Source organism: Saccostrea echinata, unplaced genomic scaffold (assembly GCF_033153115.1).
Source record: "Saccostrea echinata isolate AGI-Se365-2 ecotype Australia unplaced genomic scaffold, CSIRO_AGI_Sech_v1 ptg000025l, whole genome shotgun sequence".
Classification (NCBI taxonomy): domain Eukaryota; kingdom Metazoa; phylum Mollusca; class Bivalvia; order Ostreida; family Ostreidae; genus Saccostrea; species Saccostrea echinata.
The window spans coordinates 15,231,396-15,255,908 of record NW_026889774.1 but is presented as its reverse complement, the minus strand read 5'-3'; the positions used below and the strand labels follow the sequence as shown (position 1 = coordinate 15,255,908).

General features: G+C 33.9%; 1 protein-coding gene across 1 annotated transcript in view; it reads right to left on the bottom strand.

Annotated features, from left to right (window-relative positions):
- The window catches only part of LOC133192915 (uncharacterized), an 804,603-nt gene that overhangs the window by 454,627 nt on the left and 325,463 nt on the right, over positions 1 to 24,513 (bottom strand). Inside the window, 3 exon segments of the mRNA XM_061328921.1 lie at positions 16,353 to 16,580; positions 16,704 to 16,916; positions 18,405 to 18,635. Of these exon segments, the coding sequence (XP_061184905.1) occupies positions 16,353 to 16,580; positions 16,704 to 16,916; positions 18,405 to 18,635 (672 nt within the window).

Genomic DNA, 24,513 nt, shown 5'->3' with positions numbered 1-24,513 from the left:
ACAGTGGTCTAAACAGTGGCTATTGAAATTTAATCCTTCGAAAACCAAAGCTATCTTTTTTAGTACTAAGAAAAATGTCGAACTACCAAGGCTTAAATTTCAAGACTGTTATTTAGATTTTGTATCATCACAAAACCACTTAGGTATTCTCTTTTCACACGACCTTACATGGTCAGCGTACATTGATTCTATCGTTGCCAATGCATATAAAAAATTAGGTCTACTTAAAAAATTGCAGTTCAGGGTAAGTGCTAAAACTTTAACTCTTTTATATACTACTTTTATAAGACCTCAGTTAGAATACGCAACTGAAGTTTGGTGTGGGTGTTCTAGTCAAGATTCCGAAAAATTAGAAAAATTACAGTTAGCAGCAGCAAGAATAGTCACTGGATTAACTTCTTTAGCATCGCGAGATTCTCTCTATTTTGAAACTGGATGGGAACTACTTGCTATTAGAAGAATGTCGAAAGTAAGAACAATTATGTATAAAATTTTTCATAATATGGTACCCGAGTATCTGAAAGAAATATTTCCAAACATTCGATCACATGAATCAAATTACGTAACAAGACAATCACAAAATTATTGCATCCCTAAGTGTAGATTAAATATTTATAAATCATCTTTTGTCCCAATGGCAATAAGGGAATGGAACTCTTTACCTCTTGAAACAAGACAATCCACTACTATAGGTTCCTTCAAAAATTGTATAAACTCTCAAAAAACACCTACTCCTGCATTTTTTTCTTTTGGTGATCGTTACTGGAATGTAATTCATACTAGATTAAGACACAATTGCGTTCTGAATAAAGATTTATTTAGGTGCAACATCATTGATAGTCCATTATGCACTTGTGGAAAAATAGAAGACGCATATCATTACTTTTTTTCTTGTACGAAATACATTGTCCCAAGAAACGATTTGTTTAATGCTATTTTTAGAATGATTAATTTACGTATTGTAGACACTCACGTACTGTTATGGGGAGATGATTCGATTAGCATTTCTGAAAATGAAAGTTTATTTTTAAATGTGCAATTGTTTATTAAGAGATCTGGTCGTTTTTGAATTTACATATTTAATTCATTTGTACATACTACATCAAGTCAATTTTGTACATGCACAACCTATGTAAGATAATCGTATTGACCTTTGGTTCCAGTGTAGTTTAATTTTTAACATTATTTTGTGTAATGAATTGTTATAAAGGAGAGGACGTTCTAAGTTTTAAGAACTTGTGTCCGATCCTTTTGTTGTAATATCTAAACAATAAAATATGTTCAAACCAAACGCTGTCAATTAATATATGATCAGAGAAAACGAGACATCTCCCGGTAATTCATTTCTTATGGAAAATATATGGATTGACATCTTTTATTTACCTGTGTAATTACGATGTTACAAACCGTGACGATGACTGGCCAGGAGGACTACCCGTTATGAAAACAACTCATGATCAACTCAGCGGACCTATAATTGACTTTAATATATGCTGTAAATCAATAAAATCATTTCAGTTTAACCGATATTTTATTGCAAAGATAATGGGAAAAAAGACTTGGGATTTAGAATTTTTCTGAATTTCAAACGCTCGATATGCATATATTTGGGGCGCTCTTGCATATGCACTTATGAAACGTGCATGTTCTGTACTTGCATGCGTGTACATTGTATGTATCCGTAAAACCTTAAGAGAGCTGATAAATGTGTTCTGATTTTCAGAAAAAATAATGGGAACCTATAAATAATTACATGTTTATCATTTTGTTCGCATACAATAACAAGTTTAGTAGAAAAAAATAATTTGTTCAAGGTTAGGTGTCTAATAAATTTGTAATATTCAAATACAGTTACGCATGTATGTCTCATTCTACATATTTTGGAGGCGCGTGTGAATGTGGGATTTTGTATTTCCATACGCTCGATATGCATGTATTTGGGGCGCTTTGTATATATACAGTTGTACATTTTAAGGGCGTCGACAAAAGAACGTATATTAGATTACATACATGTACATTTAAGTTTCAAAAGTTCCATTACTAGTAGGAATTAATTAAGGTTACATATTTTGAATTTTATTATGAATAAAACAGACAATTAACTCGATATCGAGAAATAAATTGTTTATAAAAATAACTATGCAACTTTCCTGTAATTCAGCGAATAAAATATTAAATAAAATACACTAGCGATTTAATCAAAGATATTATGAAATAATCTGAAAAATTCAACATATCCACTCATGACTTAGTTTACAAAATGAATTTGGAATGGCCATTCTATGATTTGTTTTGTGTATGACTAGGTCGCTGGATCACACACGCCGATTGATCCCCGGTGACCTCCTTTGCCACGCGCTATCAAGGGAGGTGTTACATAATTGTAAACACACAAGGTGAATGTAAAAGGCGCACACTTAATGGCTGTAAATAGTCTATGCTTCAAAGTTATGTTTTATTTTCTCAGTATATTGTTTGTTTTTATATGATAAGAAGAAAAGGTTATCTTTTCCCCCCTTTTTTTAGTAGATTGGTTTATTCGACTTTGAAAAAAATGAAATAAAACGAAAAGTTGTCAAAAAATAACTTGGAAATAAAGCACAAAACACTTCAAGAACCTTATTCTAAAGAATATTAGCATCTAATGTAGCCAGATTTATTATTTATAGTAAGTTTATTTTAGTTACACGCATGAAGAGCTCTCGTTTACTTGCTGAATGAAAACAGTTACCTGTATATGGGTCAAGCTTCTGGCGCATTTAAAACACAAGACTCGAACAAAATAACATTTTCATGAAATCAATAAGATGTTAAAGAACAACTTTTTTAACGACAGCCATTTCGAAATATTTACCGTTTTTGAGTTAGAAAGCAAAAACTTTAAAGGGCTCCAGATCCCTAATTTGAGGGGCCAGCCCCTTTTTAGTGGTGTCAAATGAAAGGCCTTGAAATTGTGCACAACTTTTATTCTACATGTCTTATCAAAATATTTTTAATTTTAAAGATACAAAGGAAAATATGTCTAAATTTTCGCTCTTTTAGGCGTTCTAAATTTTGACCCATAATTAGCGCCATTTTGAATACAGAAATCGAAAAACAAAAACCGATGTGCACAACTTCAATCCTTCTATTATCTAAATTCGGTAGAATTTCTGCTCAAGCTTTTGTAGTCTCGGAGCCTTTGTCTGGAAATGAAGCCTAATAAATTTTCATTTAAAGGGCAATAACTCAAAAGCGGAAGTGACTTTTTGAACTGTTTGACAGCATTTTGATAGAGTTTTGTAACGTCTATAAACTCTGCAAATTTGAGCAAAATCCGTTGAGAAATGAGCGAGATATGAGGTCTCAAAGTTGGCGTCTAGGAAAAAGAAAAAAAAAAATAATAATCTTAACCATCAGAATCAGTAGAAGGTCTTCCGTTGGAACGGAAGACCTTAATAATTTTACTAATACCTGTAAAGGATTCAATCAAATTTGATGCATGTACTGTTCTACTAGGATTTGCCAGTGAACCCAAAAATGTTCGAATTTGTGTTAACACTTTGATATATATATATATATATATATATATATATATATATATATATATATATATATATATATATATATATATATATATATATATATATAAGTGGTCAATATGGAAAACAAGAAACAGTATCAAGTATGAAAATAAAAAAAAATAACTACATCGTTGCTCCAAAAAGCATTCACGAAAGAAATGAAATTAATTTTTCAATTGTTAATAAATCATCAACGCAATTTTAAGGGAGATATGAATTTACATTAACTGTATTAACAGAATTCGAGGAACTGTAATCCGTTTTTCACAGTCCAGATTTAAATTAACTTCAATGTATTTTCCCCATTTATTATATTATTTATACCTTATATATCATCTTTAATGTTATAGGTCTGGGAAATAAATTTGAAAAAAAAATCAGATCCTTAAATCCGCTTACATATATCGCTACACAAAGCCTTGTGTAGCGATCTAAGTGAGCGGATCAAAGGATCTGATTTTAATCAGGTTGGCAACATATATATCCGAGGTTGTTTTCCGTGCTTGACAGAAAGAAGTTAAGAAAAGTTTGGTAATTTAGTATATTTTTAGAATTAACCGATCTCTTCAGTCTTAGCATTATAAGACCTAAGGATAACTGTTGCTTTTTGTACATTTTTATACAGTTTAGAGAACAAAGCACAAAACTTCAGATCATATGTTTTTTCAGATAATTAAATGAAATGTACATGGTACAGTTTATCTACAGTTCTATTCCCAGAATGCCCTACCGTGAAGTCGAGCATGCGTATTCCAGGAAAACAGACTAACGTAGTTGCTAGCGCTCGAGAGCGCTAGCAATGAAGACGTAAAAATATTTCGATCCCGATCTAAAACGCGTTGACAAACCCAAACCAGGCGGTTTTAGTTTTTAGGACACTTGTACAGTGAAATGAAAAATGTTTGATCTTTGCAGTTAATTTTAAGAAAAACAAGATGTGTTTGTGAAACACTGATGTCCCCGTGTGGCAACTCATAACAAAGGTTAATCTTTCTCAAATGCAAATCAAATATGTTGGTACCGAAAGTAAGGTCTTGTCTCGAGGAATATACCTGTGAAATATGAAAACCCTAGCAGCAGCCATTGAATAGATATGGAAAAGGTTAAATTCTTTTTTTTAAAAGTAAGTCAAACATCATGGTCAAGTTCAAATAGTCAAAATTAATGGTGCCTGAGGAAAGGCCTTCTCACAAGAAATACACATGTGAAATATGAAAGCCCTAGCACCAACCGTTCAAAAGATATATCCAAGTATAAAGTCTTTCAAAAGTAGGTCAACTTTCAGGGTCAAAAAGTCAAAAATATTGGTATCCAAAGTAAGGTCTTGTGACAAGGGTTACATATGTGAAGTATGAAAGCCCTAGCACCAACCATTCAAAAGTTTTGGCCAAGGTTATAGTTTTCCAAAAGTAGGTCAAGGTCAAAGGGTCAAAGTTTTTGGTGTAAAAAGGAAGGTGTTATCACATTAATTTCATATGTGAAGTATGAAAGCCCTAGCACCAACTATTCAAAAGTTTTGGCCAAGGTTTAAGTTTTGCATAAGTATGTCAAACTCCAAGAACAAGTCAAAGGGTCAAAGTTGTTGGTATCCAAAGGATGGTCTTGTCACAAGGATTACATATGTGAAGTATGAAAGCCCTAGCACAGACCGTTCAAAAGTTATGGCCACGGTTTAAGTTTTCAAAGTAGGTCAAACTCCAAGGTCAAGGTCAAAGTGTTAAAGTTTTTTTTGTATTGAAAGAAAGGTCTTGTCAAAAGGATTACACCTGTGAAGTATGAAAGCCCTAGCACAGACCGTTCAAAAGTTATGGCCACGGTTTAAGTTTTTCAAAGTAGGTCAAACTCCAAGGTCAAGGTCAAAGTGTTAAAGTTTTTTTTGTATTGGAAGAAAGGTCTTGTCAAAAGGATTACACCTGTGAAGTATGAAAGCCCTAGCTCCTATTGTTCAAAAGTTATGGCCAAGGTTAACGTTTTTTTCAAAAGTAGGTCAAACTCCTAGGTCAAGGTCAAAGGGTCAAAGTTGTTGGTATCCTAAGAAGGGTCTTGTCACAAGGTATATCCATGTGAAGCATAAAAGCTCTAGCACCAACTATATAAAAGTTATGGACAAGGTTAAAGTCTGAAAAAATTTTGCAAAAGTGGGTCAAACTCCAAGGTTAAGGTCAAAAGGTCAAATTTTATGGTACCCAAAGAAAGGTCTTGTCACAAGGAATACACATGTGAATTATGAAAGCCATTGATCCAATCAACCAAAAGTTATGGGCAAGGTTTAAGTTTTTGCGGACAAACAGACAGACAGACAGATAGGCAGACAGACAGACGGACGGACAGGACAAAAACTATATGCCCCCGAATCTTCGATTACGGCGCATAAAAAGTTCGGCATTTTTCAGCTTCGTTCGGTATAATTTGCTAATACTTTTTTCGTTTAGGGGGAACGCATGGACGAAGGATAAAAAACAGCGGAATTCTGCATGTACACGTAAATTTACACATCATTTCTATTATGTACACGGATTAAACCCCAAATCCTTTGTTATTTGGGATTTAATTTTCACATGTTCTCAGGCAGATAATAATTTATTTTTAGCTATCTAAAGACAATAGTTTCAGTTAATAGACAAATGTTTTTATTTCACTGTTTTCCCCCTTCTTTTGATTTACACGTTTACTTTGTAAACACAAGCGTGTTTTATACCGCTGTACAGTGTATATGTGATCAGAGAGAACACGATATCCGTCGCCAATTTACCTCTTATGAAAACACTGATGGAAACCATATTGGGTGAAAATATATCTACCGACACCTTAATTAGTATCTTCCCTTCTAATTGCGATGTCACCAACTATAACGATGGCTGACCAGGACTTGAAAGTGGTGCGCATGCGTCAACTATTTACAACTTTCTTCACAGCTCTGAGAACTTTATCCAAACTCTGGACTTTTTAGGAAAAATTCTTCTGTCAATTTAGATCGAACGGTTTGTAAGGTGTATTAGATCATTGTGTGACCGTCTGTTTCACCGATCCTTACGAAATTGTTCATAATTATCTATAGTTTATTGCCTTACCTTTTGTGATAAGCTACTTTCACTTTCCCAATATGGCGGGAAATACAAACTTCGTGTGTTAAGATCTTGCAGTACATAACAAATAATTATGGTTCCGTTTGAATTTATTGTCTGGCTGTTATTCTGTTTCCTGAGTAAGAATACTCATGATCAGCTTGAGGTTAGAGAAATTCAAGGTCAAGGTCGCCATGTAAGAACTGTGAACGATAGTATTGTTCTCCCGCCTACCTCCAAGTCAATTTTCAAAAGTTGACACATTTGAATGATTTTTCATAATTATATAGATATTTATATCAATTTTCATAAAACATTACTTCTTTGGGAAAAAAGAGAGAGACAACTCTATAAATTTGGTAAAACTTGTGTTTTTCACTATCAAGGGAAAACGGAAAATATTTTTAAAACATCTTTACCCCGTGAAACAAAAATTCCTTTTTACAAGGTAATATTGACTGTCATTTCACAAATTCATATCAAAGCTTTTTTGTTTCACGGAGGGAACATATGTCTACAGACAAAATACTACAAAAATGCTTTCTTTTTCACCAATTTCAAAAGGGTTTACAACTAAAACATTGTATTTTATTAATAATATATGCTTTATTTTATATGCGTTAAACATAAGAAAATAGTTAAGGAACATTTATTCATATCCAAGAATATATTAAAATGTGGTGATGCTTTAAAGCCCGATTTCAATGGAAAATATCGTCTACCCCCCTTAATTAAAGAGCTGGAATTAGGGGTAATGAACTATTTAACACTGGTATTCAAATTATCAGTCAATTACCATTGAACTGTTCTTTGCATTCAACAAAGATTTTACGGCCAAATTGCCATAAGTATTGAATTAAATAGGTTTAAAATGCAGGCGGGAATCGAGAGTTATCGTGCAAGAACAAACACATCCGAGGTTAAACAGTATAAAAGTACTAGACATCTGGTACAGCAGCAAATAAGACTTTCATATAATCGGTATGTGAACAACATTCTGGGTATACTGGAGCATCAGTTCTCTGTCTCAGACGTACGCTCCAAACAAACATATGCCCCCCAAAAACTATTCACCTTTCTAAATCAAGCAAAGAGGTACTCGTGTGGTGTGTCACCACTTAAGGAGGATGGTACCCTCAAAACCACCGATGGAGAAGGCTGACATTTTAAACCGGCAGTTCCAGTCGGTTTTTAGCACCAAATCTCCTTTCTCCCTCTCCAAGCTATGTAATATGAAGGTGAGTGACCAATATAACAGTATCCCACATTCAGCTGAGTACACCTCTATTACTAATGAATCCTCCCCAACAAGAAGCCATAAGCCTGCGCTACAGGTAAGCACAGAAGGTATAGAGAAACTGTTGAAAAACCTGAAGACCAAGAAGCTGGCCCTGACCAGATCCCTCCCGTCATATCAAAGGAACAGCAGCATGAGGTAAATCCAATAATTCAAATCCTATTTCAACACTCATATGACCGGTCTCGGTAGCCTAGCGGTAGGGCGTTCTCTTCGTGATCGGGAGGCCCGGGTTCGGTTCTCGTTTGCCGCGCTGCGTCAAACCTAAGACGTAAGCATAGGTAGTGACTTTTCCTTCGCCAAGCGCCCGGCATTAGAAGTGAAAGTCACGGGTCTCTCTGATATGACCTTAAAGCGTAGGATCCGTGTCACGGTAGGCGTTGGTACGATAAAGAACCCTTACTGCTCAATGGCCCTAAGTGCCGAGTATAGGTCTAAATTTGAAGCCCTTCACCGGTATATGGTGACGTCTCTATACGAGTGAAAAATTCTCGAATGGGACGTTAAACAATACACAATCAATCAATCAACACTCATATGACACAGATACATTACCCAGAGAGTGGTGCACAGCAAATGTACATGTAAGTCCATTATTTAAAAAGGGGGACAGATTAAAACCGGCCAATAACAGACCAATTTCCCTTACCTGTATACTGTGTAAAACTATGGAGCAAATTATCGCATCCAACCTGGTAAGACATTTTACACAGAACAACATCTTATATGATCTCCAACATGGATTTAGGGTGCAACGCAGTTGTGAGATCCAGCTGATGCTAGTAGATGAGCTTGTCCGGTACGTCCAGCACGGTAAGCAAACTGACTTGATCCTCCTGGATTTCAGTAAAACTTTTGATAAGGTCTCACACAACAAATAACTTTTCAAATTACATCAGTTTCGTGTTTGCGGCCGAAGCCTAGCATGGATCAAGGGGTTCCTCAGTAACCGTTCTAGATGGTAGTGGTAGACGGCGAGTTTTCTGCATCTATCCCTGTTACATCCGAGGTCCCTCAGGGCTTAGTCCCCGGTCCAATTCTATTTCTAGCTTATATTAAAGATCGGAGCATGTGAAGTCACAAGGTAGGCTCTTCGCAGATGATACCGTCATCTATATCACTATAGATGTGCAGGTTTGTCAGTCAATGATACAAAAGAGAACCTCAAGCAACTAGAGCACTTGGAGACCCTTTGGGATATGGAATTTAATCCAAGTAAGTGTCAGGTAATCCATGGAAACGGAAGACCTTAAAAATTGCCTAATCCGACACTATTGCAATCCTTTTTACTGTGAATTTAAACCCCCTTTTTGAATTTCCCAATTTGCTATTTTCTATATTCTTTGTATTGTGCAATCCTTTACCCTGTTTATTTCGACTTAAATTTTGTCTCCCAGTGCATGTCGGATAAAACAGAATCTACTGTACTTTTTATGCCCCCGTATTATATAGTTTTTGCCCTGTCCGTATGTCTGTCTGTGTAGTGTTTGTCTGCAAAACTTGCCCAAAATTTTAGATTGGTTTGAGCTATGACTTTCGAATTTCATTTATGCATTTCTTGTAACAATACCTTACTTTAGGTACAAAGATATTTGATCTCTTGACTTTGGAGTTTAACCAAAAAAAAAAAAAATAAAATAAAAAAATAAAAAAATAAATGAATTAAAAAAAACTTTAACCTTACCCATAATTTTTGAACAGTTGGTGCTAAGCCTTTCCTGTTTCCTTTGGATACCGGCAATTTTGACCTTTTGATCTTAATTTGGAGTTTGAAATACTTTAAAAAAACCCTTAACGTTCGCCCTAACTTTGGATGTATTCCATGTAGCAAGAACTTCCCTTGAATACCATTAATTTTGACCTATTGACCTTGACCTATGAATTTGACTCACTTTTAAAAACTTTACCATTGTCCATAACTTTTGAAAGGTTGGTGCTTGGGCTCTCATATTTCACATGTTTATTTATTTAGACAAATCCTTTCTTTGGGTCACAACAAATTTGATCTTTTGAACTTGACCTTGGTGTTTGACTTACATTTGAGAACTTTAAACTTCGCCATAAGCTGTCATACGGTGGCATCAGTATTACACAAACACTTCTTGTTTGATGACATAGTTACATATATACATACAAAATACATACAAAATTATTCTGAATATATTTTGCTTAGTATTGCTTATCCAAATATTTTTTTTCTTTTTAAGATAAAAAGCATCGAAGATTTAGCATTCTGGGCCCTATACAATAAAATATGATCAAAGTATCATTATTTGTAGTCGCAGATTGCTATATGAAAATTGCTTCAGAATGCTAGTAAAATATAAATCCTTAAGGAGCTTTACATTCAAGACATCTTGCCCCTCTGGGCGGTTATTTGAAATTGAGTATATATAATGGTTCTTTATACTTTCCATCAAATCAAAGCTTTAAAGATTTTGAACAATTTCTGTTGAAAAAGTATTCAGCAATTCCTAATTTTGGGGGGACTTGTGGAAAAAAATTCTAGGAACGAGATATTCAAGTCCTTAACCTGGTATTAAGTCCATATAGTTAGATGGAAGGGATTTACAAGATTATATTTTTCTTTCCTTCTAATAATTGTACAACTTAAAAAAGATATAGTAAATTGAGTTTGAAATCTCGCGGGGGCTTATAGTCCTATAGTTTTGGCGGAACGGCGGAGTGTGAAAATATCTCCTTCTCTGCTTTTTAAAACAAGCATTCTGAGAGTATTGCATTAGCAATACTAGTCCCCTACCGGCAAGTGTAATCTGGTTCCCGTTAAGAATTGAAAATGCCATAAATCAGTCAAAAATCAATGAAGCGGGACGAAATGCAAACTTGACCTATAACTAATCAAGGTAAAGTGACTTACCAAAAATCAGCTCAATATCTGAAAGCGTTTAGAAGAAAAATGCGGAAAACCCCTAAAAATTGAAAAGGCCGTAATTCCGTCAAAAATCAATGAAGTGGAACGAAATGCAAACTTGATCTGTAACTCATCAAGATACACTCACATACCAAAAATCAGCTCAATATCTGCAAGCGTTTAAGACAAAAGTGCGGAAAACCAAGTGGGACAGACTGACAGACAGACAGACGGACGGACAGACTCAGAGGAAACCTATAGTCCCCTCTGGTTTCACCGGTAGGGGACTAATAATACTTTATTTAAAGACGGTAACCTGGTTAGTGCATGCACTATTCTTCCCCAGGGCCTTCTAGATATTAAGTACAGATACATACAATTATATACATGTATATACAAATTATCATATTGCAGTCCATATGATTACAATCTCTGAAGTATGAATACAGAGTTTGTCCGATAATAATTACATATAAATAAGAAACAATCATTATCATAAACACAAGTATTTAAATTGTAAAATTAAAAAAATGATTGAAATAATTGCTCATATATTTATTCGACGGCTTACAATGTAATTTTCTACCTTACATTTAAAAGCTTGACGTAGAGACTGAGAAAGCCTGATTTGTTTTGGTAGTTTGTTCCACAGATGTACACCTGAGTACTGAAAAGAGGTCTTAAATATGTTTGTACGGAATTTTGGAAATCTAAGATAGTAGTTTGATTCAGATCGCAGAATATAAGAAGTTGAAGAGTGAAATTCAAATAACTCACAAAGATATTCAGGAGTCATACCACTGAATATTTTGAATAATAAAATGTATTTGTAAGATCACATAGTTCATAAACTGTCAGCCAGCCAAGTTTCTCAAACAATGGTTTAGAAGAAGAATCAGGATTTGCAACAAGAATAATCCTGGCGGCCCTTTTTTGTAATTTAAGGACATACGCAACGTACCTTACCTACTGATAAGTTTTTGAGATATTCTTAATTTAAAATTATAGTGCAATCAGATGTTCGTAAGCAAAAAATCAGCATACATTACCAGGGGTATTGAAAAGATATCAATTGATGAAAATTCTTGTATAATTCAAAGAAAAACATACAAAAATTACTAAAAATATATTCTAGATGTTTTGTTTATCCAAACTTGTTTTAGAAGAAGTGTACAATAGCATATATAGACATTAAAATGAAGCACATAGTTCCTTTAAGTATTGGAACTCTTCAACTCCAGGGAAAAAGACAAACTACGTTGCGTATGTCCTTAAATATTCTTTCAATACTGTTTTGGGGTGCATTTCCCAGTGAAACAGTAATTAATTGAAGGTGGAATATATGCATTGTAGTACAGTTTTCTGGTATGTAAAAGAAGAATTTTTTTATCTTGCATAATGTAAATAACTTGTAGTTTAAGGTTTTGCAAACTGAGTCTACATGAACAGAGTACTGTAATTTACCATCAATGTGTATACCTAGAAGTTTCTCAATCTCAACCATCTCAATTGTTTTGTCTGAAGCATAAAAAGTTGTAAATTTGGATTGATTAGTTTGGATTATCTCTGCTGCGTGCCCATTAGCATACATTTTGTTTTATCTACATTCAATACCATTTGATTCTGAGAGCACCATTTTTCAATTTCACAAATATCTGAAACCGTTCACGGTAGCTCAGTTGGTAGAGCGCTCGCTCCGTGATCGGGAGGTCGTGAGTTCGAATCTCGGCCGCGACAGACCTAAGTCGATAAAAAATAGGTAGCAACTGTTCCTTCGCCATGCGCTCGGCACTTTGGAGTGAAAGTTGCGGGTCTTTCGGATGAGACCTTAAAAACCGAGGCCCCGTGTCACGGCAGGCGTTGGCACGATAAAGATCCCTCACTGCTCAATGGCCCTGAGTGCCGAGTAAAGGTCAAAATTTGAAGCCCTTCACCGGTACATGTATATGGTGACGTCTCTATATGAGTGAAAAATCTCGAATGGGACGTAAAACAATATACAATCAATCAATCAATCACAAATATCTGAGTTCAACACATTTTCTAGATATTTTAGATTATGATTGTTAGTATGTAGAGATATATCATCAGCAAACATGTCAACTTTTGAATTTTTTACATGTAATGGAAGGTCATTTATGTACAATAAAAATAAAATCGTTCGTTTACGAACAAGGAATTTAGAGGAAATTCGAACTATGATTTTGACATTTCTTCCACTACGTGGTGAAGATTAATTGAAAATTTTGGTGATCCAAATTTCTTAAATAAAAACAAATGCCATCCGAAGATAATGTAATTTAAAAATAAACCCCAATCTATTGTATACGAAATACAATATTTACGTATGTGTACTATTTGTGACTTTTTTAAAAACACTTGCATCCACCAATAGAACTTGTGATAAAGGAATTTTCATAATTTTCAAACTTTATTCATGCCATCAGTGTCTAATCATCTTCTTTCAATTATTTTATTCCATTTTGTGTTGATTCATTTTAGAGGGGGGGGGGGGCTTTACGACGGCGAATTGAGTTTCTGTGGACCCAAGCGACAAATCAAGCGGGGCACTTAAAAGAGGTTGTCGCGTGGTCAGGTAATTGTCAGCGAAACATCCAAACTCAGAACATCAGGCAGCACAGGTAGCTGACCTGTCAATCAGATCAGTACCTATTGTTTAATTTATGCCAATTTTTTGAACCATAGAGATATGGAAATTCAATTTCCAATTTAATTTGTTTAACAGAATTTATTCTTAGAACAATAAAATATTAAACTAAAGTCCCTTTAATTTTAGATTAATAATGAATTAGGAAAATTAATTTTATTTATAATCAAAAATTCTAATTTTGTCCATTAAATCAAATGACCCCCCCCCCCCACACACACAAGTTCTCGCAAAGGAAAGTAAAGAATTTAAAATTTCTTTTTCATAGTGACCGGAAGGTCGTGGATTCAAACCCGGCTGTAACTGATCTAAGTCGGAAAAAAATTAGATAGGAACTGCTATTTGCCAAGTGCTCGGCACTTTAAAACAGAGGCCCCATGGAACGGCAGGCATTTGGATGAAAAAAAAGTATTCCTTACTTGCTCATTAAAGATTGGTCTTTGGTGCAGATTCAAGATCTTGGTGACGAGACGCTACGGGTTGTAAAACAACATTTCATCTACGTAAGAACAATTTCTAAAACAAGGTAAGTTATTCTCAAACAAGTTGATGAAACACGAATATCAACAGTCTCTTTAAAGTCATCATTGTGCTATTTCTATGGACGATACAATGACCTTGTCAGCTAATACAATCTATCATTAAGTCAAATTCTGACAGATGTTTTCAATACCAATTGTTAGGTAATTTTAATATTTACACACTAAATTGTCTATTGATTATTCCGTTTTCCCCTATCAAGTCAAGGAGCACATGGCGGGTGTGGTTTTTCAGAAGAACATGATGAACACTTTCTTTTTTACTGGGCTAATTGCAAAACCAATTAACAGTGATATCAACGTCATACGGAAAGTCAAGGTCAGAAAATTTTGACATTGTTGAATAGTTCTTCTTAAGTTGTTATTAAGGTCAATGTGAAAAAAAAAATCATGACACAGTTGGATAGATAGCATTAATATGCATTAGAGTGGGCGTTTTGATAAAATATCTTCAATATAGCTTTAAAATTGAGCTAAACACAAAATTAGTAATAGTAAGGTCAAGATCAGAAGGAAGATAAAGATGAAAAAAAATAATGACACGGTTAAATAGCTTGCATTACTTTGTATCCTTGTAGAAGTTTAATGTATAAAAAAAAATAATCAGAAACTGTTTTAATGCCCCCGTATCGAAGATTCGGGGTATATAGTTTTTTGCACTGTCCGTCCGTCTGTCTGTTTGTCCGCAAAAACTTTAACCTTGCCCATAACTTTTGACTGGTTGGAGCTATGACTTTCATATTTCTCATGTGTATTCCTTGTGAGAAGACCTTTCTTTGGGTACCATCATATTTGACCTTTGACCTTGACCTTGGAGTTTGACCATCTTTTGCAAAATTTTATGAGACTTAAACCTTGGCCATAAATTTTGAACAGTTTAAGGTTTCAAACTTCACATGTGTATTCCTTGTGACAACACCTTCCTTTGAATACCAACCACTTTGACCCTTTGACCTTGACCTAGGAGTTTGACCTACTTTTGAAAAACTTAAACCTTGGCCATAACTTTTTAATTTTTGGTGCTAGGGCTTTCATACTTCACAAACAATGCTTGTGACAAGACCTTCCTGTAGATATTAACCATTTTGACTCTTTGACCTTGACCTAGGAGTTTGAACTCCTTTTGAGAAACTTTAACCTTGGCCATAACTTTTGAATGATTGGTGCTAGGGCTTTCATACTTCACATATGTAATCCTTGTGGCAAGACCTTCCTTTGGATATCAACCACTTTGAACCTTTGACCTTGACCCAGGAGTTTGGCCTACTTTTGAAAATCTTTAATTTTGGCCATACTTTTTAAACGTTTGGTGCTACGGCTTTTATACTTCACATGTGCATTCCTTGGGACAAGACTTTCCTTTGAATACTAACAATTTTGGCATTGATCTTGACCTTTGAGTTTGACCTACTTTTAAAAAAAACTTTAACCTAGCCATAACATGTGAACGTTTGGTTCTAGGGCTTTCACATTTCACGAACATTTGTATCTTTTGTGACTAGACCTTCCTTTGTGGCCCCATTTGACCTTGACGTCTGCTTTTAAAAAACTTTAACCTTCACCATAACTTTTGAACAGTTGAAGCTAGAGCTTTCAAATTTCACAAGTATATTCCTCGAGACAAGACCTTTCTTGGGTACCAACATTTTTGATCTCTAGAACTGGAGTTTGACTTGCATTTGAGAAACTTTAACCTTCGCCATAAGCTGCCATACGGGGGGGGGGGGGATCAGTGTTTCACAAACACATCTTGTTTTAAACTAAACTTAGAGTCTCTAGAAAAATTATTGATAATCATTAAGATTGCTTGTGTTTACGTTGAATGTTAACAATACTTTCACTGGTTGCGCGTGTGTGAGTTAGCTTGCAGTGTTCACTTACTATAGTGGCCCTGTGTAAAGAATAAACGGGAATATACGGGGTTAGTTTTTATCTAAACATTTTCAATGATGATGCTGAACAGTTTTGTCATATTTGAAAAGCCAAATAAAATTCTCTGCATTAAAAAGAAGGTCTCAGCATAAAATTGCCTATCAATTTTTTTTATTGTGTAAATTACATTTTAATATACTTTTTCTTTACTGAATTACTTCTTTTAAAGCTAAAAAATAAAAACTTAAACATTAAACCAAAATACCAAAGTTTCTTTTTCCTTTGCATTCACATTTAATATCTGTATGTGCATATTCACATGCTTGGAGAAGGTCTTTTTTTAAAGAAGCGATTCCCTTATCCGGACGATTCATTTATTCGGACGTTTTTATTCGTTGGGGATGGGGGCGTCCGGATAAACGAGGCGCCACTGTACATTCTTTTTATTTTATTTGAAATCAGGTGCTTGTACTAACCTGGGTCAACAAAGCCAGAGCATCTGCGCGTCCTTGGGTTGAAGTATCCTTCTCTGCATTGTAATACTTCAAGTGTTCTATTTTGAAAGCAGACAATGTAGTCTTCACCCCAAAGATGACTTGGATGGGCGTGCTGGCCATCACTCAGTCCTAAACAGCTGGGCAGACGAATCGGACAAGGCTGACATTTCTTATCACTGGGCTGGCACAAGTTTTCCCTATACTCACCTATAAGTTTGAGCAAAAACAGAATTTCTAATTTTTATTTTTTTCCTTGCTTGAGAAGTCCTTGACTACATGGTGATGAAAGATTTCATAGAATTGGGATTCCAATGTATTTCAAATACTTACACGGTGTCTGTGGCTCATGCCTAGCACCACATGACACAGACTGGAAATCAGCACACCTAAGAGAGGACTGAGAAAAGAGATTTGGATATCTACACTCTTGCAGCAAAGACCCTTCTCCGGACACAACAGCAGTACAGTTATGGAACTGTGCGCAGTTTACACGATGAGGTTTAATGGCACGTGGATTGACCATGCAGAACTCCTTCCACTCATCTGTCACATTAATATCAAATAAAAGCAAATAAAAGCATACATTTCCAACATTTTATTTAAACTCTTTTATTATAACTGTAATATTCAAAAACCTTACCATTTGGGCACTATCTATAATTAATAGCGAGCGCAGCGAGCGGCTGCACCGCTCGTTACTGCGAGCTCTTAAAGCAACGCCTGGGCGAAGAGAAAATTCAGACCTTGCACATTGATCCAAACGATTTTTTCCCGCAGTTACCTGTGGTCCCATAATGCTTTGCGAATTGCATCTCGCCGCAAACTACGTTCTCGCGTATTTCGCCTATTTCTTAATTTCATTAATATAACAAGGTTAAAAATTGGCATGCACCATAATCAATATTTTTTTCTAAAACTATGTGGAAATTTCTGTGAATAACATTTTTATTTTAGTTAAACGAATCTTGCAAAATAGCTGCGGGGCGCAACACTGACGACGTCAAAACGTACCTCGTGGTACTGCATTTGATTTTCTGTTAGTCATCGAGTAATCAATCTCACACATTAAAGAATAGCCGAAATTTGTTTTACCGTATCATTGCCTGACATCGCCATTTTTTGTTGCGGTTTACTAAAAGGGTAATGTAGTAGTGTATGAATAAATCCTATATTTCATTTTTTTTTTCATTTTTTCCACATTTTTTTCACCCAATTAATCCCCCCCCCCCAAAAAAAATTGTGTTTTTCAATATAATTTCGCATAAATTACGTTTGTTTAAGCTCATGTATTGTTTCAAATAACTGGATATGACACGCAATGAAAAAAAAAATCTGAAATAATAATTATAAATAAAAGCCATTCAAATGAAACTCATATTTCAAAAATTTGATTATTGACTTACCATAATTTTAATACCAGCCGAACAATGGTAATATAAGTATAATCATGCCTTTAATACTTTAGAGATCCCATCATTCAGGTTTTTTCTTTTCTTTTTTTCCTTTTTTTTTTTGGTAAAATTAGATAAAAATAGGTCGGATTAAAAAAAAATTATAGAGGAAATTTGGATAAGAGGAAATGTTTTATGAATTAAATATGACTTGTTTAAAAAGCAGGCATTAATGCATATAATCGTTGAAATATTTTTTTTGTTCTAAATTTATTTTTTTTTCGCTTTAGCAGCACTTTCCTCATTACTATAAATATATCTCATTCTCCAGAGAGTTTTATAACTTGTTGCACTTTGCCAATAAAGAAAATTTGGGACATAGAAAAAAAGTTTGAGGGATTTTCCAAGAAATAGTCAGAGATCACTAGTTTGAAAAGTGGGTCATCGACATAGTTATTTGAAAGTGAATAAATGCACTAAAACCACAAGACCACAATGTACATTATCTTGATTTCTTAAAATTTCTATCAGTGTTTATTTTTTTATTATTTTTTTTTTTGCCATCTGTATAAACAAATTATTTTTAAAGCAAACTTAATTCTTTTAATGTATAATTATGCTTATAAAATAGAATACATACTTCCAACGATTGAAGAAGTGCATGTGTACGTAGTGATATCAAATATGGTATTGGGTGGACAGCGTGTGACTTCTAAAGTTCGATTCTGGTAGCACTTTATATACCATCTTGTGTATGCCCTAGTTGGAAAGATATTGTTGCCATCTGGCAGACCTACACAGCTGGGCAGTCTCTCCATACAAGGCACACAGTTTGTGTCAGAAGCAGGACAATTATTTTGGTCATATTGACCTGTTCCAAATAGAAAAGGAAATTTTTTAAATAGCAAAATGATCAAATATACTACCTGTTAGTTATTTTGATATTTTTTCTTAAAGATTAGAAATAAATTGAACAAACAGCCTGGATAAGTTACTGTATATTTAGTAAAAATATTGTATATAATAAGTGAACAGTATTCATTATATACAATATCGACAAAACATGACCTACACATGTAATCCGAGAGCGACCCCTAAAGCGAGCCCTAGGTTTGCTTTGTGTTTTCTCAGGTCTGCAGTTCAAAACTTTAGGTATGTGCTTTGGGTTACCCTGGGTTTTGATGTGCGTTCGCTTTGAGTTGGCCGTGGGTTCTCAAGAGCAATTCACTCATGCGTGAAGTCGACCCCCCCCCCCCCCCCCGTTTATTCTCCCACCTGTAAGTCCAACACTTTGTGTATTACAAGGAAATGTCAATTTAAGCGAGAATGTTTTGGAAAGCTTAAAAGTATAATCAATTACTTCAGAATGTTTGCAAACCCAATGAAAGGGATGAGTCGTAATTCTTTTTTTGTGTGTGTGGAAAGGTATTGTAAATTGGTGGAAACATGGTGCAGTGTAAAAAAGAAAGAAAGCTAAATGAAGGGGATGCATGGTCCTTGTAACGGATTACAAATACACATTGCATAATTTTAAATATACATGAAGAATTTTTCAAATGGACTTTTTAATTGTTCAATACACTGTTAAACACAGATTTTGTTTTTCATATAAACAGAAGAGGATGGGAGACCTACAGGAATATACCCCTTCGAGTATCATGTGATTATGATCAAAACAAGACTACTCCTGAACCTCCAAAAATCAATGGTAATTATGATCCATTCTGTGAAATTCTACCCTCTTTAATAACTTGTTTTAATTTGAGAAAAAAAAGAAAATAAAAACAGGAAAAACAAAACCGTTGTATATATAAGACATGCGTTTTTTTCTTTTTCTGATAAAGGTATTGTGTCGATCGTAAAAAAAAAAATTAATTCATTTGCACGAAATTATATAGTCGTTCACACGCCTTATCTCATTCACACTGCATTCCTCTTTATCCCCAAAGTGGATTATTCCAGTTAGTAACACATTAATGAAAAGACTTGAATGCTTCGCAACAAAACACGTCTCGCCGTATGACGCTCAAGGAATCTGATACCTATTATGTTCAGTAACTTGCATCTATAAAGGAATATTACCCAACTAAAACCAAAGAAAAATATTGAAAAACGTAAAAGTTGAAAAAATTGACTTTTTTGATTCGCTTCCGGTAGCGACCGGAAGTCTCACGACGCACGAAAAGGCAAACCCGCATAGCTAGAAGTCATGTTCTATACTCTCCATCAATTGTTCAGTTCATATCTTTAGCCGTTTTTAGATTTCGTGCGGATAAAGTTTCATTTCAAAATCAGAAAAATGTCCATAACTTGGAACCGGAAACGAATTTCTCCAAAACTCTTTCAAATGTAACAATGGCATTTTATAGCGCATTATCCCTGAAAGTTTGATGAATAACCACTGAATAGTTCTCGAGATATTGCGTGCAAAAAATCTGTCTAAAAAATAAGAATAATAACTAGAAACTCATTGCGAGCAATGAGAGGTCTTCCGTCCGATTCTGAAAAAAAAGAAAACTCAAGCTGAAAAGGTGATAAAAGAAATTCAGACACTCTGGAGATTTAACCTGGTCGTCAGCCTGATAATCCAACGTGCTAACCATTAACCATTCCCTTTTTTGCATCACTTCCTGTCACGACCGGAAGTAACGGCGATACAAGATTTTGTCACGATTCAAATAAACTGATGACTGACTATCAGTCCTGAAAGTTTTAGACTTCAGTCGTTTACTGTTGCCGATCAATAGACCGGAAGTTGACGTTTTATTTCCGGTGGAATCTAGCATATTTCAAAACAGCGAAAGATATGCAATAAAGTGATGCAAGTTTTAGTTTAAAAAAGAAAGAAGAGAAATAATATGAGCGCATCCTCTGATCTAAAAAATAAAACAGGTTTTGTAATCCTCAGAAATAGTTCTATCATTTAATAGTTGCATATTTAAGATCACAGATTAGGTCCTATATTCGAAAAATAGCTTTAACAATTGGCTGTTTTGTAGAAATTTTCAGGATACGAGGAAAATGACGCATTTCATGATGTCTCAATGCATAGGCTAGCCAGAAAATTACGTCATTTTTGATAGATACGCAGTCATCAAATGTCTAAATGATATTTAATGCATTTTCAACTAAAACCAAGTATTTTCAGTTTTTCTGAAATTCACAGGGCCAAAAAAGGCCCTAAGTGAACCTTGTTCTTTAATATTGAAACCACTACACTAGTGCAATGTACCAGCCATCATCGATGTTTACCTTGCACTCATTCCCTGAAGTAACGAGTGTCAGGCAGGTTAATTTTGTTTTCTTATAGTGCGGAATTATAGGATGAAAACTAGCCAGCTAAATTTTGTGCAAGTGCTAGTAGATTTACATGGGATTTGTTACTTGAGTTTTAACAATAACTGATAGCAGAGAAAATAATCTGTTACTGATAAAAACTAAAAAAAAAAACTATTGTGTTTACTTCCTTTATTCTTTATGCATTCAACTTTCTATTCTATGCAATTCCAAATACAGACATGTCCGTGTAATCTTTTTATGTACTTCTAGAGTACTGCATTAGACCATTTGTGAAAGGCGGGTCAAGAAACATTATTTCGCGCCAAACGTCACGAGTAAATCTTCGCACCTTTTCTTTGAAATGTGTCTTCAATTGAATAAGTGTACGTGATAGCTTCAATGAAATTTAAAAAAAAATACGTTGCTATAGCCTGATTTTCAAGCCTAAGAATGTTTATTCATCACACTGTGCATTTAACATTTCGTATACGGGCAAGTAACATAAAGGCAGGGCTAAGTTTTCTTACACATTTTATATTTCCCTTTACCCACAAAGTGGACTATTCCAATTAGTAACACATTAATGAAAAGACTTGAATGTTTTGCAACAAAACATGTCTAGCCATATGACGCTCAAACAATCTGATACCTATTATATTCGGTAACGTGCATCTATAAAGGAATATAACCCTACTAAAATCAAAGAAAAATATTGAAAAACGTAAAAGTTGAAAAAATTGACTTTTTTAATTTGCTTCCAGTAGCGAGCGGAAGTACTCACGATGCACGAAATGGCAAACCCGCAAATCTAGAAGTCACGTTCTAAGGTCTCCAACAATTCTCCAATTCATATCTTTAGCCGTCCTTTAGATCTCGCGCGGATAAAATTTCATTTCAAAATCAGAATAAGTCCATAACTTGGAACCGGAAACGAATTTCTCCAAAACTCTTTCAAACGTAACAATGGCATTTTATAGCGCATTATCCCTGAAAGTTTGATGGAAATCCATTGAATAGTTCTCGAGATATTGCGTGTACAAGATTTGTCTAAAAAATCTATTTTTAAAATGTATTCTGGTAGACAATTTTAAAAACAAATTATATATTAAGCATTACAATCAGAGTCTCTATTAACCCTATTAGAATCAAAGAAAAATATTGAAAAACGTAAAAGTTGAAAAAATTGACTTTTTAAATTCGTTTCCGGTAGCGACCGGAAGTATTCCCGACGCACGAAAAGGCAAACCCGCACATTTAAAAGTCATGTTCTGTGCTCTCCAACAAGTCTCCAGTTCATATATTTAGCCGTTCTTTAGATCTCGCGCGGAAAAAATTTCATTTTAAAATCAGAAAAGTGTCCATAACTTGGAACCGGAAGCGAATTTCTCCCAAATTCTTTCAAATGTAACAATGGCATTTTATAGCGCATTATCTCTGAAAGTTTGATGAAAAACCAGTGAACAGTTCTCGAGATATTGCGTGCACAAAATTTGTCTAAAAAATAAGAATAATAACTAGATGCGATCTCGTTGCGAGCAACGAGTGGGTCTTTCGTCCAATTTCGATGAGGTGTGATTTGATTGTTAAAACAAGGACTATCTCTGTATTTTGAAAGATGGAGAACATCATACAGTGTTTTGAAATCACTCAAAGGTTAAATAGAGTGAGATTTAAAGGATTTAAATTTTTCAAAAAATTTAAATTGAAACTAAACATTAAAATAAGGACTATCTCTGTATTTTGAAAGGTGGAGAACATCATTCAATATGTTTTGAAGTCTCTCAAAGGTCAAATAGAGTGAGATTTAAAGGATTTAAATTTTTCAAAAAAATTAAATTGCTTTTAAATGTTGAAACAAGGGCTATCTCTGTATTTTGAAAGATGGAGAATATCATACAATGTGTTTTGAAATCACTCAAAGGTTAAATAGAGTGAGATTTAAAGGATTTAAATTTTTCAAAAAATTTAAATTAAATCCAAATGTTAAAACAAGGACTATCTCTGTATTTTGGAAGATGGAGAACATCATACAATGTAGTTTGAAATCTTTCAAAGGTCAAATAGAGTGAAATTTAAACGATTTAAATTTTTCAAAAAAATTAAATTGATTCCAAATATAAAAACAAGGACTATCTCTGTATTTTGAAAGGTGGAGAACATCATTCAATATGTTTTGAAATCTCTCAAAGGTCAAATAGAGTGAGATTTAAAGGATTTAAATTTTTTCAAAAAAAATTAAATTGCTTTTAAATGTTGAAACAAGGACTATCTCTGTATTTTGAAAGATGGAGAATATCATACAATGTGTTTTGAAATCTTTCAAAGTTCAAATTGAGTGAGATTCAAACGATTTAAAATTTTCAAAAAATTCAATTTGTTTCCAAATGTAAAAACAAGGACTATCTCTGTATTTTGAAAAATGGAGAACATCATATAATGTGTTTTGAAATCACTAAAAGGTCAAATAGAGTGAGATTTAAAGGATTTAAATTTTTCCAAACATTTAAATTGCTTACAAGGCCTAACAAGGCCTATTTCTGTATTTAGAAAGACAGAGAACATCATAGAATGTGTTTCGAAATCACTTAAAGGTCAAATAGAGTGACATTTAAAGGATTCAAATATTTCAAAAAATTTAAATTGAATCCAATTGTGTAAACAAGGACTATCTCTGTATTTTGAAAGATGGAGAACATCATACAATATGTTTTGAAATCACTGAAAGGTCAAGTAGAGTGAGATTTAAACGATTTAAATTTTTCAAAAAATTTAAATTGAATTCAAATCTTAAAATAAAGACCATCTCTGTATTTTGAAAGATGGAGAACATCATACAATGTGTTTTGAAATCACTCAAAGGTCAAACAGAGTGAGATTTAAACGATTTAAATTTTTCAAAAAATTTAAATTAAATCCAAATGTTAAAACAAGGATATCTCTGTATTTTGGGAGATGAAGAACATCATACAATGTGTTTTGAAATCTTTCAAAGGTCAAATAGAGTGAAATTTAAACGATTAAAATTTTTCAAAAAAATTAAATTGATTCCAAATATAAAAACAAGGACTATCTCTGTATTTTGAAAGACAGAGAACATCATACAATGTGTTTTGAAATCACTCAAAGGTCAAATAGGGTGAGATTTAAACGATTTAAATATTTCAAAAATTTAAATTGAATCCAAATGGTAAAATCAAGGACTATCTCTACATTTTGAAAGATGGAGAACATCATACAATGTGGTTTGAAATCTCTCAAAGGTTAAATAGAGTGGAATTAAAACGATTTAAATTTTTCCAAAAAATTAAATTGAATCCAAATGTTAAAACAAGGAGTATCTCTGTATTTTGGGAGATGGAGAACATCATACAATGTGTTTTGAAATATTTCAAATAGAGTGAAATTTAAACGATTAAAATTTTTCAAAAAAATTAAATTGATTCCAAATATAAAAACAAGGATTATCTCTG